Below are 17,501 nucleotides of genomic sequence, written 5' to 3' on the forward strand. Positions count from 1 at the left end.
CAGTCAATGTAAAGAAAATAGAGATACAGCATAAACATCATTTTAAACATTACAAATGGAACATTTTTGACAACTGTCCTACAGTTCTTAGTATTTCCATGTTGAAGAGCCAAAAACAAACCAGTCCTTATGTTTCTGAATGAATTAATGGCAGAGTAGGATATACAAAAGATTTCTTTCTTGTTAAATGGGTGCTAATTTCCAGTTAATATTCGTTGTGTATACAGTATGAATATTACCAGTGGCATCATAGGAAATATAGAATATAGAGCTTAATGTATAAACTGATTCAGCTCTGCTATATATAAACCCTAACTTGAGATGGTTATAAAAATTATTAAAATTTTCTCAGTTTGTTAATATGTCTGTCTGTTTGTTAGATTTATTTTAATTATTAACAAATATTATTGGTATTGAAAATTTCCTGGACAAATACATCATATGATAGGGTGGAAAATTATGAATTTAAGATAGTCATTAACCTAAGTCACAAAAACTTTATATTTATTAATTGATATTAATTTTTTTTTTTTTGTTATTAAAAGGACTATAAACTGACTGTACTGTTACATATGACGCAACATTGGTATTCTGTTTTTAATAATAATTACATTTTTCAAGTTTAACTGTTGTAAACAATAGTTTAATTTTTTTCTGTCTATAACATAAGTAAAAAATTATTGTTAATCTTATCAAATTTAAAGATAAGTGAAATTTATTTGATCTTCAGTACCATTATGTTTTTAAAATTTGATACCCAACAGTTCTTTATTCTTAGCTAATCGTTAACCTTGAAATGTTGTCTGTCCTTTATTTTTCCAGGCTATTCAGACAATTCAGGAGCTACCATTAAGTTTAGCTGTTATATCTCCTGGGCATATACCTAACTGGGATTTGGTGGCTGATATTGTGAATTCATCTTCCCGCACTTATCGTTCCCCTAAACAGTGTCGTATAAGGTAGGTGATTAAAGTTAGTTCTTTATTGTTCATGTAATTTGTCTTTTTTTGTGTGTGAAATGATACAGTTTGATTATTCATGTATTTTTTATTTAGCTTGTACTTCATAAAGATTTTAATCTTTATATTGAAGTGGTAGGACTTTGACAGGTCTTAAAATTATTGCAGAACTAATTATTCTCCAGATATACAGCTCAGATATCAGATAAACTACAAGATTTCCTTTAATTTACAATTTAACATGTGTTTTTACTTATAATATGTTTGTCTGTATAGAAAGGTACTATCTGAACCTCAGCTGTCTAAGCAATAAACTCAGTAATGTCTAAAATTAGCGATCTGCCCTGTACACCTTTCTCAAGAAGTTTTCCAACTCATGTTTGATGTTTGAAAAATACCAAATTTATATCTTTGATGTATGTACTATTAAGAAATACAAGGTGTGTCAGATAAGTATCATTTTGTTATTAAAAAATACACAACTTTCAGCACAATTTTATTATTACATGGAAGAGCGTTCCTTAAACTACTTTTCTACCATATTTTCACCATTATTTAGGCCTTTTCCATTTTTGTAATCAGTTTTACATTCCTTAAATAATGGTGTCACCAGTGAAGATAACCACTATAGTACAACATTTTTCATGTAGCACTGACCAGCAAGAGATTGATTGGAATGGAGAAATAAGTGGTAGTTACTCAGCGCCAAGTCAGGTCTCTAAGGTGGATGCTTCAATTGCTTGTGTCAAATTGTTCATCAGTCTTTAAATTTCATCAGCAATATGCAGATAAGCATTGCCAGGAGCAACAAAACCCCATGACTGAGTATGCCTCTCTTGTTCTGGATTGCACAGCACAGTTGTTGAGTATTATAGTAGAGTGAAGTACTTATAGTCTTACCTCTCTGCAAGGAGTGAACCAACAAAACTCTTTTTTATTCCAGAAGACAGTGCGTGCAATTTTTCATGTTGAAATGGTGATAAATTTTTTTTTTCTGAGATCTATATTACCATTCTATAGGCTAGGCTGCTGTTTGGATTCTGTAGTGATATTGGAGACGCAGGGTTGTCACCAGTCACTATTTGGTTCAGAAAATCATCACCTTCACTATTGTATCAGTTAAAAAAAGACTGAGCAGAGGCTAATTGTTTGGTTTTGGAACCTGTGTGAAAATTTTTGTCATCCAACAAGAGCAGAGCCTGTAATAGTCTAAAATTTGTGTTATGATTTAATGGACTCTGAAATTTTGAACTCAGTAAAATTACAAATAAGAAGGGTAACATAAAAAATTGCTGAAGAAAGATTAGATGTATTGGTTGTGAAAGAAAGAAAATATGTTTTTGATGGTGGGTTTCATTCCAGAATCTGTAATTGACTACAATACATTTTAATTTAAGGTGAAAAAGGTTTACTTGAATCTGAGGTACTTTTTGCTTTATAATCAAGCTTCTTCAGATACTGGTAAAGAACAAAGTGTTATGCTGGTGAAAATCTTTTTTTTATAATAACAGAACTTCTAATAACTTTTTGGTTCACTATCTTCAGTAAAAAAATGTTTAATAAACTATCTATTTCTATTTATAGGTATGAATCAACAATAGCTCCTAGAGAGGAAGGAAAAATATTATTAGATCAGAATTCTAAAAAGCAGAAAAAGACTAAAGGTGTATATAAAATAACTCAGGTGAGAGGTTAAATTTTACGTCATTTTTTATTATATTTACTATTATTTGTAAAAGCTAAAGGTTCAATATGTACTTATTGTTTACTTTTTTAATTATTTATCTTTTCTAATCTAGTTTTAACATAAAACATTTCAGTTTTTTTTTTAATGAAAATTATAATATTGTTGGGATAGTTCCAAAACATTGGGAACATCCCAGAGAAGTAGCAACTCATTATTAAGTGCTGTGAGCCAATGGCAGCACTATGGTGTAGGTCGTGTTAGGTCCAGTAAGCTGGTGGCTGAATTCAAAGATATATTAGTGTTTAGAATGAAACCTTGAATTGGAAAGGAAAATGAGGATGAAAAATGAAACTAATTATCAATTTTGATTTAGGACATTGAATGTGTTATCTTTACATGGGAGGTTGAACAAGGTTGTAGAAATGATTAGTGTTTAGGTTGAGTGAAACAAAATGGAAAAATCAACCTTATTAAGAGAGTATAAAGTGAGGATTCTTTCTTTAATAAAATTGTCAAAAAGATATTCAACTTCAGGTTGTTAATGACACTAACTGAACCTCATATATAACTATTCAGAAAAATATTAACCAGTTTAAAATAATCAATGATAAAAATATTAGCTTCTTTTTTATGGATGACTTTTCTGTCTTCAGCATTAAAGACTTGTTTGAAAGAATAGAGATAACTTCATTTTAAAGATTTTTATAGGGAAAGTATCTCTTGCTTTATGGTTACAAGAATGAGATAATTTGAATATTCATGTTTTGCTGTTTAGATTACAATTTATTTGAATATTTAGTACATGGTTTTACATTAATTCATATTGAATACATTTTTTTATTATTTCAATAATCTTCTTACTTTTATTTTTCACTTGATATAAGAAGTCATGTATCAGTCATTATGATTAATTAAATTAAAGCTAAAAACTAAGACCTATATGCATAGTAATACTGTCTGTGCATCAACATGTGGTTTTATATTATAATTGTCATACTTTTCAGATTTGAAGTTTGACTTTCATAAAATATAAATTTAATGATTATGTTCACAGAATAAATGTAGCCGTGTATTGAGAACTTCACACTTATACTCTCAGGATAGTAATTTATGTTATACACGAATGATGAATTCACATTTTGATGTGATACGTACTGTCGCTGGTAGAAGACGTTCAACTGTGAAGGCTGTACAAGTAAATCCAGATATGAAAAATCCTAAACATGCTGCTGTACTTGTTACATATAGTATTGATTATGATAATCCATTATCACCAGTTGAAATAGCAACACTAAGAGCAGAACGTATTCAAAAACAGAAAGAAGCAGCTGCTGCTGTAAGTATTATATTATTCTGTATTGTTTTGTAAGGTGTAAAAAAATATAAAGTATTCAGTATAAAATACTAACTTCCAAATGTGTATTATTGTAAAAAAAATGTTTATGAAGAATTAAATTAATTTTTTATTTTTATACTGTTGATGGAATAACCAACTTCAGTTACTTTCATTGACACTAGCACCCTAAACAGGAAGCAGTCCTACACCATTCCTGAAAAGGGAGAAGGTAAAGAAAGGAATAATAATTAAATTAATTACTCCACTGTCTACGGTGAAAATCTCCTTGTCTGATATAATTTTTCTGATCTTCAAAATTATTCACTTTTGTCAGTTATGGGTACTTAATATTTTCCAATCTCATTTATGAGAGTACTTAAATGTTATACAAGGCATGTATGAGTGTTTTAGATGTAAAACCAAAAGTGAGTGATGGAGAAAGCTTTATTACATTAAAATAATCTTACTTATTTGTATTATTTTTACATGTAGTCATATTTTACCACCTTTATTAGTCGGTCTTTTCCCACCTGTGATTTAAAACAATTATTTCACATTTTTGTACATCATCATATTCAAACTCTGCAATGCAAAACCAGGATAGTGGCCATAACCTTGCTGGCCACTATGTGAATATTCTTGCTTAAACTTCTTGAACCTTGGAGAGGATGAATCCTGCACTGCACTGACAAATGCTCATTTTTGTAGTATTGCAAAAATGTTCATGCTGCAGCAATACATTGTTCCTTGTTTCTGTTTATCATTGTTGTATTTTTGGTATATAAACTTTTGTAGCCTGGTTTTTCCATTAAAAGTTTTTGAAGCATTGAATGCAAAAAATTTAGAAATTCATTTGATGATTAAGAAACTTTCAGTCATCTGAAAGTTTCAGTCATCTGTTTCCTAAACCACTGTGAGACTGTCTTTTCCCAATATCAAAATAATCCTTATTTGTTTGATATTATCTTGCAATGCTCTTGATTGTTATCCTTTGTTCTAATTGTTTTGTATTTTAATAAGTAGAAATAAATGGAAAAAGTAAACTAACAATGTTTATAAAATCACAAATACTGCATCCTTATACTGATAAGATTTTATTTACATTTTCATTGGAACAAGCATAAAGTTGTAAAAGTTCATTTCAAACTCTTGTTAAAACAGAATTAATCATTTTTTATTTTTCTGTACTTAAAAATTTAATTAAAACTTATATTTAGTGTATTCTTTTTGTTATTTCTAGTGCATGAAAGTATGTAAAATAATAAGAGGTGGGATGGTACTAAATGAACCATCCTATAATATGCTGTTATAAAACTGTCAGGTTTTAAAATAACATTTTTACAGATATATTAAGCTTCTTCATTCCATAGTAAAAATCTTAGAGTTCAGATTCTGTCTTATCTTAAACATGATTTAAAACAGTGTTATTAATTCATCGATTTTGGATTTGAGTCTGTTGTTCCAGTATCACTATTAGAATTGTTTCTTCACAATATTTACTATAACCTTTGTTATTGGTATTATGCTTATTAAATAACTTGATATTGAAGTATAAAATCTTTTAAGCTGATTTTTCTTCATTTTTATTAAAAAAGAGATTTGATAAATGAGGATTAAGAAATCAGCCTGTATGCTGGTTAACAACTCATAGAAAAGGATTTGCAAAAGTACTGTTAATTTGTGCTGGACTTTGTAAGTAAAAACTATATATATATATATATATATAGACTATATATATCGCCAAAGTACAGAATTAAAGTACATTTTTACCTTACTTTTTTTTCATTAAAGCGCTTTTGAGCATAAGCCCATCTTAGTTACGTTTTTTTTTATTAAATTTTACTTTTTTACATTTACACTATACATAACATGATACATTAAAATTTATAGAACAATTATTTGTTCAGTCAATAAAGAAAAAAAAAACATTAAAATGTTTTAAAAACGTTATATTAAAATTTTCTTTAACATTCTATCTATATGTTAATTCAGTACTGTACAGTCACTGAATAAGTTTTATATTTTATAATTAGCTAGATTTTTACATACAGAGGAGATATGGACTACAAAAAATTTAATTTAAATAATTGAAAGAATAGTTCAATTGTATTTTGGTTGTTATAGGTACAGGCTGCTACTGAACAACAGCAATCACAACAGCAGCAAACACAATTAGGAGTCTCTCGATTACAGCAAGTTTCTGCTCAAGGAACAGTGAAACCAGTAGTAGGTATTGCTGGTACCAGCACTGTTAATCCAACTGTTAGTGCTGTATCTGTACCTTCAACCCTGTCACCGGCTGGATCAACGACACCTCCTGCTACACCACGACCTTCTAGGCCAGTCAAAACATTAACTGTCCAGGTATCTGTTATTTTGCTTGTTTTTTTCTAGTATGGCAGGAAGAAATTTGCCATGTTGATATACATATTTGAACTTAACTGTTTATTTGAACAAAATTGAATTAATTATAGCTTTTTACGTGAATGTAAGACTGAATTTTTACCAAAGGCATGAACAAACATTCCATCAATAAGTAATAAATAAAAAGTTATTAAAAATTCATAAAAATGTTAGCTTCTGTTTTAATAATGTTCACGAAATGAAATTCTTAAAATTCTTACCATGTAAAACAAACTTTTTTTTAATTTTAATTTTATTTAACATAATGATGAAATAATTCTTAAACATTGCTTCTTTTCTTTATGCGTAGACACTAGAAATTAAGAAAGATCATAGCTTTGCGTGGGTTTATTCAGCAGATCATAATGTGTTGGTTTAACTTGTGTTAAAACTAATGAGAATTTTAGAGTTTATATTTTTCTTTAATATTGAGGATTTCAGTGATTATATGAAATCTGATAAAAAGATAAACCAAACTTTTCCCTCCAGTGGTTTTTGTCTAGTATACTATAATGATATTTCTAAATTTGCAGTCGGCACCACTTTTTAGCATAGGAACTTACAAACAATTACCCATATGTGGTTGTGATGAGTTTTGTGTAATGCTCATTTAAATTATTGGTGGTGTCTTTGAAAAGTTTTGTTATGAGTGACTACACACAAATTTTTTGTTAAGCTTAGCAAAATTTTATTGAAACACAAAATGATTCAAGCGCCTGGGGGGGGGGGGGTGTTTACTATTTGAGCTGCACAAAATGGTCTGAGTGGTTCAGGTATCCTAAAAATGGTCAAGAATCTACTGAAGACTATGCTAATCCATTAAGGCCGTTGACATGAATATATGCATCCCGCATTGCTCAAGTTACTTATTTGGTAATGTCAAATTAATGTTTTGCTGGAGATGTTTAGCAGAAGAGACCAGTTTTGGTTAGTTGTTGCAAAATCCTTCCTGAAAATTTAGGAATATCATGTGTCATTATTAGTGAAGTTTGTACAAAATATTTGCTCAGTGTCATCCTTTATGTACTGCACTCACTTAACCTAGCTGACTTTCTTGAAGATTGTAATTTATTCCTAGGACATTGTGGCTCGTGCAACTGTCTCCTCACCAGCTCCATCACCTACAACACCTGCTCATCGTATGACCACAGCTAACCTTGTGACAGTTTCACAAGCTAGTCCAACTCTTTCTGCCAAAGGTAAGTTAGAGATTTTTTTCTTCAATTCATTTTTTTCTTGATTAAACTGTAAGAAAAAAAACTGTCAATTTCTGCATTAGTTTAAGAATTGTAATCTGCTTGTTGTGATGCATAATTTATAACTTTTCAAGTGCAATACTGTCCTTGTGACAGTAACCATGACAGTTGCCATTCTAATTTGTTTTGTCACAATCTTGCTATTCTTAACTGTCACTAAAACAAAGGTTAGTTTCTGTAATATTTTAAGTAGATATGTTTATTCATCATTTTCCTACATTAAGTCAAAAGATTCAATTATTTACTTTCTTACAATTTGATACAATTTTGCATAAAATATGATATTAAAAAAAAAATTTAATAATGTAAAACAAAGCTGTGTGTAGTTCTGCAGACAATATAAATTAAAAGTGAAAATTATCATCTCACCATGGATATGAAGAAATTTTTTTATATACATATTTCTTGAAGCTATTTCAAGCCATGATTTTTTCAAACAGATTTTTTAAATGATTTTCCATTTATTGTATCTTTTATTATTAGGTTATATTGAAAAATAATTAGCTTATAAGTTGTAAGATGGCACCATTAATAGTTAAGTAAACAGTTTATTTTCATTATACCACCCAACAACGTATCCTTAGTTTTAAGATGTCATGGATCAGGTAATATCACTGCCATGATTTTCTGTAGGTCATTATTTTGTGTAAGCGAGAATACTCAAGAAATCATTAATTTGTCCATTTGGGCAAGTACATTATTCTTAAAAGGCTTATCTATTTCTTAAAAATGTTATACAGCATTATCTCATCAATTTCGTAGTCAATTTTGAAGAGGATTTATAAAGTTTTTTCAATAGCATTCTGTCTAAATATAAACTTTAAAAATTTCCAGAGGCTAACTTTCCTCAAGTTAAAGGAAAAACTGAAATTGCAGTAATTATATAAGGTATGTTATGTATCATATTTACAGTATAACTAATTTTTCCATGCCCAGTAACAAATTTCAGCTGGGTTTTTACACCCTGCTATTTGCAGAGTAATTTACATTATAGTTAATATGAGCATAAAATATTTGACTGACACTAATATCATATTTTCTCAAGATTGGTCCAGATTTATTTATCTATCTCTCTTCTTTCTTGGGAAAATTATCAATAAAGTTGAACATGATATCATATTTTCTCAAGATTGGTCCAGTGGTTTATTTATCTCTCTCTTCTTTCTTGGGAAAGGAAAATTACCAATAAAATTGAACATGAAAAATGTGAAATTTCACTTTTGGTAATTTTTTTATATTTAGGATGTTAGTAGTTTTACCATAAATAATAGTAGTAGTACCATAAATAATATACTTACCCCTGAATGTTCATGAATTTTTGTGTATTGCACTAATAAAAAAGTTATAACCTCTCAAAAATCATGAAAAACCTGTTAAAAACTTATCAAAATGGTATCACTTTTAACAGATTTTTCATGATTTTTGAGAGGTTATAAGTTTTTTATTAGTACAATATACAAGAAACTTTTTTATTTGCCATAAACATCTACAAAAACACTGCAAGAAGAGAGATAGTTAAATAAACCACTGGACCAATCTTTTACCATGAGAAAATATGATTAAATTTCTTTTTGTTTCATCCTTCCAGGACCAATAGGTTTTTAGTTATGATTTTTTCTGTAAACTCTTACAATCACAAAAATAGTTATGCACACCGTAACAACAAAAAGGCCGCCGCAGGTAAGTTAAAATTTTTTTTTAATTTGTCAAGCAACAACCCTTGAGACTTCAAATGGATTGACCCTATTTCTAAAGTAACATAAATTTCAGTTTGGTTTTTTATATAATTATTTATTTTTACTGTGTTTTTGTCCGTTTTGCTTAATTAAAAAACCATTTTTATATACTTAGCATTAGATGATCCAGAAGTTTTGTTACTAAATCCTTTCCGCATTTATTAGTCATTTAACAAAGCTGTTGTACTACAAACCAAAAAAACTTGTTTTTCAACACCGAATTGTGTGTTTTACGTCTGATATCTTAAAAACTACTGGAGTTATACAGTTATGACATATTTTAGCCTATTTCCCAGCTAAAATTACATAAGAAATCACCAACTTTACTCCTAAATTTGGATCCAAAAAATTACAATAAGGGCTTCTTTTTATTAAAAAGAGCTGAAATTCAAGTGAAATCTTTTGCTAGCCGTATAAAAAACAAAGTTTTTCCAGAACTATGTTTATATGAACTTTTTTCATTATTTTCACCAGTAGAACATGTCCTGAAATTTTCTCAGTTCCTTTGCTGAACTCCTCTATAATATATCTTACCTCAATTAGGTTATATATATATATAACCTTATCTTATATATATATATATATATATATATATATATATATATATATATATATATTAATATTCTTATATCAATATTCTATACCAAGTGGTTTATTTAATAGGATTTAAATACAATAAGATTAATTTCAGTAGTGTATATATATATATATATATTTTAATTAATAAAAAAATTATAAAATCAAAACCACCATATATAGTGTATTAAAAATAAGAGACACTTACCAGTTGTAATGTTTTCAAAGTCAGTTCTTCATTGTCAGCAGTTAAAATTATACATTAATATAAAAAATATCTGCAAATAGTGTTTTGTCATTACTATTAAAACCTCTATCCCATATAAATGACATTGAGTCTGAAAGTTGATTTATTGAGTTTGGTCTGTATGAGTCATTAAGTATATAATTTTATTGTTGATTGAAATAAAATAATTTATTGTACAGTTTTATAAATGATGAAATATATTGTAATTGTAAGAGTAGAATAAGTATGATGCAGTAAATATTTCAGTTGTAACTTGTGACTGATCCTCAAAATCAATTGAAGTGTGTTAATAACCATGGAAATAATTTTAAAAATGTGAAAAATAGAAGATTGATATCAAATAATTATTTTTTTCCTATATAATAGAGAATTTCATTTTAGAAAATGAAGCTTAATTTTAAGGATTATTATATTAAAAAATTATTTTGTATCTTGAGAATTAGTGATGTTTATAAATATAATGTTTCTTTTTTATTAATTTTTCTCAATTTAAGATTGTTTTATTTGAAAACATGTAGTTTTTAAATTACAAATTAATTGTAGTTTTTAACTGATGTTAAAGCTGCGCATAAAAACATAAAGTTGCTAATGGTTTTATAGTTTAATTTACTTTATTTATGTATTCATATTATTTTAATTAAAACTGATTCAGGCTTTTTCATTGGAAAGCAGCAATATTTATTTTTTCATGGTGTAAACAATTGTAAAATTTTAATAACTACATAATTTATTATAAATTAGTTTTAAAACTAATATTGTAATGTAATTTTTTAAAGAAAACCGTTCTTTGAAAACAAGATTATCAATAAGGTAAATAAAAATGTTTGCTTTGTTTTCTATTTCTTTAGAATAGATTTAGATTTAGACTTTTTAAAATAATTTAAAGAAGTGTAATATTTGGGAAGATATAGTAAAAGAATCTAAATATTTCATTATAGTCACTGATTATTTATTAAGATAAATGTAATATATTTTATTCCTGATTTATTTCAGCTGTTTTTAATTAAACATTTATAAAACAATGTTATAAATAAGATATATTGAAATGTAAGTGAGTATTGTACTATAATTATCTTTATGAAATTTATTTATAAAATATAATTTTTTTATTGTTTTTATATAAAAATATATAAATTATGAATCATTTGCAAAATCATTAATAACTTCAAATCACTTAATTATAAAATGAATGTAAATTGTAAAGACACCAAAATATAAACTGAAAAAGGTGTGATTTGTAAATAGATTGCTATTATAAATCTATAAAAAACCAGTAGCCCTATGATTACTGAATAATCAAAGTAATCTAGATATAATAGTTAAAAAAAAAATGAAAATGGTGTGAAATAAATGAACAAGATTTGCCCAAAAACAACCAAATTCTTTTTTCTCTTCAAAACGAAGTCAAACCTTTAAATTACTGTTCTCTGGTGTTAATGTACTACTTTCACTATTTTTCCAATGTTGAAATGTTTTCTGTACACATTTTATAGAAAGCCTACAGTTCATTACTGAATTTTCTAGTCTCTCTTATCATTTGGAAACAGTCCCCTTTCAATATGGTTTTCGTTTTGGAGACAGAATGAAATCTGCAGGTATCAGATCAGATGATAGGGAATGGGATACATCATCATCAATCAGGAGCACCTAATAACTTGGAGCATCTGCTGCCGCTATTTTACCATTCTCTATTTTTCTATGCCTCTCTGAAATGCTTTATTATTTACAAGTAAAACTTTATTAGTACTGGGGATTTCAGTTAATCATAGTAATTTCAGATTTGAGTGAGTGACTCGCTGTATGGCTTATACTTTTTCTCATAAGCTTCTTCCAATATTTATAGAATTTCTACAAATCTCTTGCCCAATCTGAACAAATTTCACGTAAACAAATTACTCCTTAGAACTGTTATTTTCTTGATATTACCCGAAGCATAAAACATAATCTCACTTACTGTTGATTGAGAAATTATGTGCAATTCAGTTTAAAGTATTTTATAGAACAAACTTACCTATCCAATTTCAAAATTGATCACATCAAAAATTTTTACTAATTTTTTAAGCCATGGTTTTCCTGTGAGATTGGAAAAAGACAACATTTTTTTGAGTCTTCTGTCACATACATAGCTTTCAGTCAGGCTATGTTAAATTCATTTAATCACTTGCTGTTAAAATCACTTCCTTCCTACTCAAATTTTTACACAAGGTAACCCATTCTACCATTTGAAAAAAATAGAATGTATAATTGAATCAGTGAAAGAAAATAGAATAAATAGAGGTCGAAGCCAGTATTTACAACTACGGACTGGGCGGGAATTAACTCCCTATTGTAAAGCTAGTTCGCCTCCACGTGGTGCACTCTGGTTAACATTAAATGAGCTAGCAGATACTGGCAGTCAGACAAACCAAGAGGTTCTTCTCACCACGCAGACACAAGCCTACAGAATTACGAACTACAGACCATGTTGTCAGATATACCCAGCAGTCCTTTTGGGGACTTGCCGACAAGAAATCTTGGACCTTCAATCTGAATTTGCCCCATAAATATAGAAAGCTTAAGTTATTGAGCCAGTATTTATCAAAACTATTGAAGAATAGGCCAAAACAAAGTTTCACCGACCAAGTTTTCTCACTCACAACATACATTGAAGCGGGGTTCCAAAGAAATCTTGCTGCATTCATTGATTTATCAGCTGCTTATGACACTGTCTGGAGAGAAGGCATGATTTGTAAGGTCCTCCGTGTAGTCCCATGCAAATTAACAGCTTGTTTGCTTATAACATGCTGAATTACAGAATCTTCCAAGTTATCATGGGATCTGATATAAGCTCACCAAGGAAACTCAAGAATGGCCTGCAACAAGAGTCAGTACTTGCGCCTCTCCTTTTCAGCCTTGCGCCTCTCCTTTTCAGCCTTGCAGATATGCCAGAGACAAGATCTAAAAAGCATGGCTATGCCGATGACTAGGTGGTAACAACAAAATGTAGATCATTTGAAGAGTTTGAGGAGGTCCTGATGGCTGACCTGGAGAAACTGGGAAGGTACTTCTGAAGATGGTGACTCCAACCAAATGATAGTAAAACAGAGGTGTCATGCTTCCATCTAAGTAACAAGTTTGCTAATAGGGAGCTTAAAATTCTATTTAAGAATACATGGCTCTTTCACAATAAGACATCAAAATACCTAGGCATGACACTTGATAGAATGCTTTTATTTAAAGAGCACCTAATGAAAACTGCAGAGAATTTGAAAATGAGAAACAACATTATACATAAGCTGTGTGGAACAACATGGGGAGCATCGGTTCCCACTTTGCACACATCAGCTCTGAACCTCTTCTTCTCAGCTGCAGAATATTGTGCGCCAGTGTGGCTTAACAGCCCTTATGTTCATAGAATTGATGCTCAACTTAATAACACTATGAGAGTGGTAGCTGGGGTTATCAGGTCTACTCCTGTGGAATTGCTCCTAGTATTGAGCCGCATACCACCCCCAAATCTGTGTCATATGAACACTCTTACAAGAAAGTACAAGAAGATTATGGACATAAACCTATCAATACATGAGGACATTGAAGATGCCAATCATGGTCACCTTCGATCTAGAAAGCCATCTATCAAAACAGCAATTACTGCCACAGACGAAAATTCAACTTGACTGTCGCCTGGCATCAAGAATGGACCATAAAGCGGAATAACAAAATTCCATGTATTAGTCAAAAGCCACACTGGGTTTTGACTTGCTGCATAAGGTATGGTCAATGTTAAACAGAATACGAACTCAGCATGGTAGGTGTGTCTATTTCCTGTATAAATGGGGTAAAACACCAACGCTCCTTTGTGAGTGTGGTGAAAATAAAACCGTTAAACATATCACAGAAGTTTGCCGTAGGACAGCTTATGAAGAGACTCCTCAAGATTTCCTGATGGCGACTCTAGAATCAGTAGCTTATATTAATTTGTTAGTTGTTTGTTTGCAATTTTTGACCGTAATTTGTGTTGTGTTTTGATATCATATGCTAAATAAATAACTCCCTATTGAAAATTGTTTATAATTTTTTTAATACTTAACTAATTTTCATGAAACAAAGAACATTTTGTTCCTTACAATAGTAGAATTGTTATGATTGTTAAAATTCCACATAAGCACCACCAGTTTCTGTAATTTGACCGTAATCCTGTAAACGGATCAACAAACTTCTGTAGATAAGCGGTACATTTCCAAGTACTAAGCGAATTTGCTTCTCCAATTCACCAAGAGTTTTTGGTTTTGTGTGATAAACTTCTTCTTTCGCCCACCCCCAGAGGAAGAAGTCGCAAGGCATTAGGTCAGAACTCTTTGCTGGCCACTAAAGGGAGCCACAACGTTCCAACCAGTGTCCTGAAAAATGGGTGTTGAGCCACACACGGTGAGGTGGGGCCCTATCTTGAATAAAGATTAGATTGTAATTGTCCCATGTGGATATAAAACTGTGAACATTATCTTCAAGCATATCAAGGTACCGTTGTGCATTCATTGTGTTCCGAAGGATATATGGACTCACAATTTGGATGTCATGCCACACCACACTGTGACCTTTGGGCAATGTTGGCTTTTTTCAACAACCACCCTCGGGTCCTCTGGTGCCAGTTAACAACCCCCCCCCCAACATGAAACACAACTTCATCTGAATATAGGATATTACCGAAAATATCGGACCAGTCTTCATACCAAGCAAGCATCATCTTCTCATATTCCAACAGATGATTACAGTCTTCTGGCGATAATTCCTGGCACTAATGTGGTTTTCATGGGTGAAAATTCAACTTTCTTCAGAACAGTTTGGATTATGTATCAGGTAAACTACTTTCACGAGATGCCTGTCTTTGTGATTTCTGAGGACTTCAAGTGAACATTTCCTAAATCACTTGCACATTTTCCTCTCTCCTGGATGTTGAGTGGCAATTCCTTATGGTCTTTGCATCTACTGAGGCACAAGGTCCTTGAAGACTTCACCACCATCTCTGTACTTCTACCACAGACTGCCATACTTCGTACTGGGATGCCAGCTGATCCTGCTCATGCAAGGTTAGATGTTGCACTGCGGTCTGCCACTGATACCTGCAATGACATAAATGAGACATCATGTAATCAATTCTACCATTGTAAGGAACAAGATGCTTTTTGATTCAAGAAAATTGGTTAAGTATTAAAAAAGTTATAAACAATTTTCAGTAGGGAGTTAATTCCTGTCCATCTGGTATTTAGTACTATGTGAAAGTTATATAAAATATACATAGTTGGCTCTGTAGTTATTTAATGGCAAGTAATCAAAGTACAGTCAAGCTAAAGAACTAACAATTCAAAATTTGTTTCTTTTTCATTACCACAGCAAAAACACACCTTAAAATTTTATTAAAAAATAATTGTACATCACCAAACAGGATATAATTACATAAATTTTGATGTGGCTTGTTTTGAAATAAGTTTAATAGTTAAATGCATATAATTTATGTGCCAACATTACATGCTTGGAAATTAGAAATGAAATAATGTGTATTATCTAAAAATTCCTACTATTCTGTGCCACTAGCACAACAGCTGATAATATTGATACATTGATGCACTATTTCAAAAGGTTTAATTTCTTTTTGGACAGACCTTATAATATAAAATACACAAGTCATTAATGTAAATTTTGGACTTCTTTTTAAAAATTATTACGAAAAATTTCTTTCTAAGTATTGGTTTTCCCTAGTTTTGGTTATTGTCAAAAAAAAATTATTGGTATAGTTGTTAATGTATAATACATTTCAGTATTATGCAGTCATACATGTTTGCTTGTTAATGATTTCCAAACAATAGTTATTGTCTTTGGATATGTTTTACAAAAATTATTTTGTTTCTGTTAATTTAGAAAATTACTGGTTTGAAATTTTTTTTAAATTAAATTTATGTTAATGAAATTCTACATGGGTGATATTTGTATAATTGTTTTGATAATAGTTTTTTCATCGTTTTATAAATCAAATATTTATCGCTGAGCTGTATGAAAATAGCTTTTGTGTTATTATTTATTGTAAACTTTATGAAGAGTCTGCATACAAGAAATTGAAGATAATGGATGAAAAATGTTTTTACTGTAATGTTTAATTTTGCTCATCATGTTGTGAAATGATATTCAACAGATTCATAACAAAAACATCATGAACCCCTTTTCTGAATGGAAGAAATTTATCAATATGTCAGTGTTACTTGTTATAAAGTGAGTTTCAATAATTTAATTTTGCTACGTGAAATAATGTGACAAAAACATCAGGAAGAAGTTTATTAATATGTATATTTTTTTGTGTTAGTTAACTTTTATTTAAAGTGAATTATACTACAATTTTAATACTAATATATATGGGGTAATCTTACAGTTGGTGAAGCATCTACTTTTCCCATTGTTTGGCTTATTAAAAAAAAATCCATTAATATATTAAAGTATGAAGTGGTTTTCCATTATTCATAATTTTTTTCTTTATTTATGGCATAATTTATTATCTTTTAATATCCTTATGTATGATTACATAATTGTTGTATTTATAACTTTGTAAAAAAACATTTCTGTTAATTTAATTTTATAAAAAGTATGTAAATTTAGTTGTAGAAGAAAAAATTACTTAAATCAGTTCTTTGTATTGAAACGATATATTTTAGTTTACTCATTCAGTGTTATCCAGAAGTTTGGTGTAACATTCACAAAGGTGAAAGGATTTATATCCTTGTGTGCACAATGCTGTGATCTGAATCTATTGTGAATTTAGGAAAACCATCTTACCATCTTTAGATCATTACTTTTTGAAGGCTAGTAGGATATTTGATCAAACATATTGTAGCAAATTTAGTCTAATATGAGATCAGTGCTTATGTTGATGTCAAAATCAGTGCGGAAGATGCCAACGTGTAGAAGTTTATGAAGGCTCAAGAATTAGGTCCATAATGCCTAATCCATGCTTGACACTGACAGAAATTTGTTCTCTTCATATAAAAAGAAGATTCATTATTATTTATAGTGTTTTTCTTAATATTACTTCATGACATGTTAACTGGTAAATTCTAGTAACACAAAATTCTTTATAATAAATTTATATGCGAGCTGAAAATATTCCTAAAGGCTTATATTAATGAAAAAGAATAATTACCTGACAAAGTTAGTGATTAAAATATTCTTTTTATGTGGTGTAAAGAGGTTTTATTTATCATGTAATTTGAGACTGTCATATACAAGATTATTAAATTGTAATAAGACTTTTTTTCTAAATCTTCTGTATGAACCCT

The 17,501-nt window shown here is 29.6% G+C and overlaps 1 protein-coding gene across 3 annotated transcripts in view; it reads left to right on the plus strand.

Annotated features, from left to right (window-relative positions):
• Window positions 1–17,501, plus strand: part of dom (domino helicase) — a 209,334-nt gene that overhangs the window by 157,803 nt on the left and 34,030 nt on the right. For all 3 annotated transcript variants that reach the window (XM_075364173.1, XM_075364174.1, XM_075364175.1), the window contains 5 exons: window positions 823–959; window positions 2,544–2,643; window positions 3,701–3,982; window positions 6,107–6,346; window positions 7,464–7,584. In XM_075364173.1, the coding sequence (XP_075220288.1) occupies window positions 823–959; window positions 2,544–2,643; window positions 3,701–3,982; window positions 6,107–6,346; window positions 7,464–7,584 (880 nt within the window). The remainder of the gene's footprint in view (window positions 1–822; window positions 960–2,543; window positions 2,644–3,700; window positions 3,983–6,106; window positions 6,347–7,463; window positions 7,585–17,501) is intronic.

The sequence above is a fragment of the Lycorma delicatula genome, chromosome 4, assembly GCF_047948215.1.
Source record: "Lycorma delicatula isolate Av1 chromosome 4, ASM4794821v1, whole genome shotgun sequence".
Taxonomy (NCBI): domain Eukaryota; kingdom Metazoa; phylum Arthropoda; class Insecta; order Hemiptera; family Fulgoridae; genus Lycorma; species Lycorma delicatula.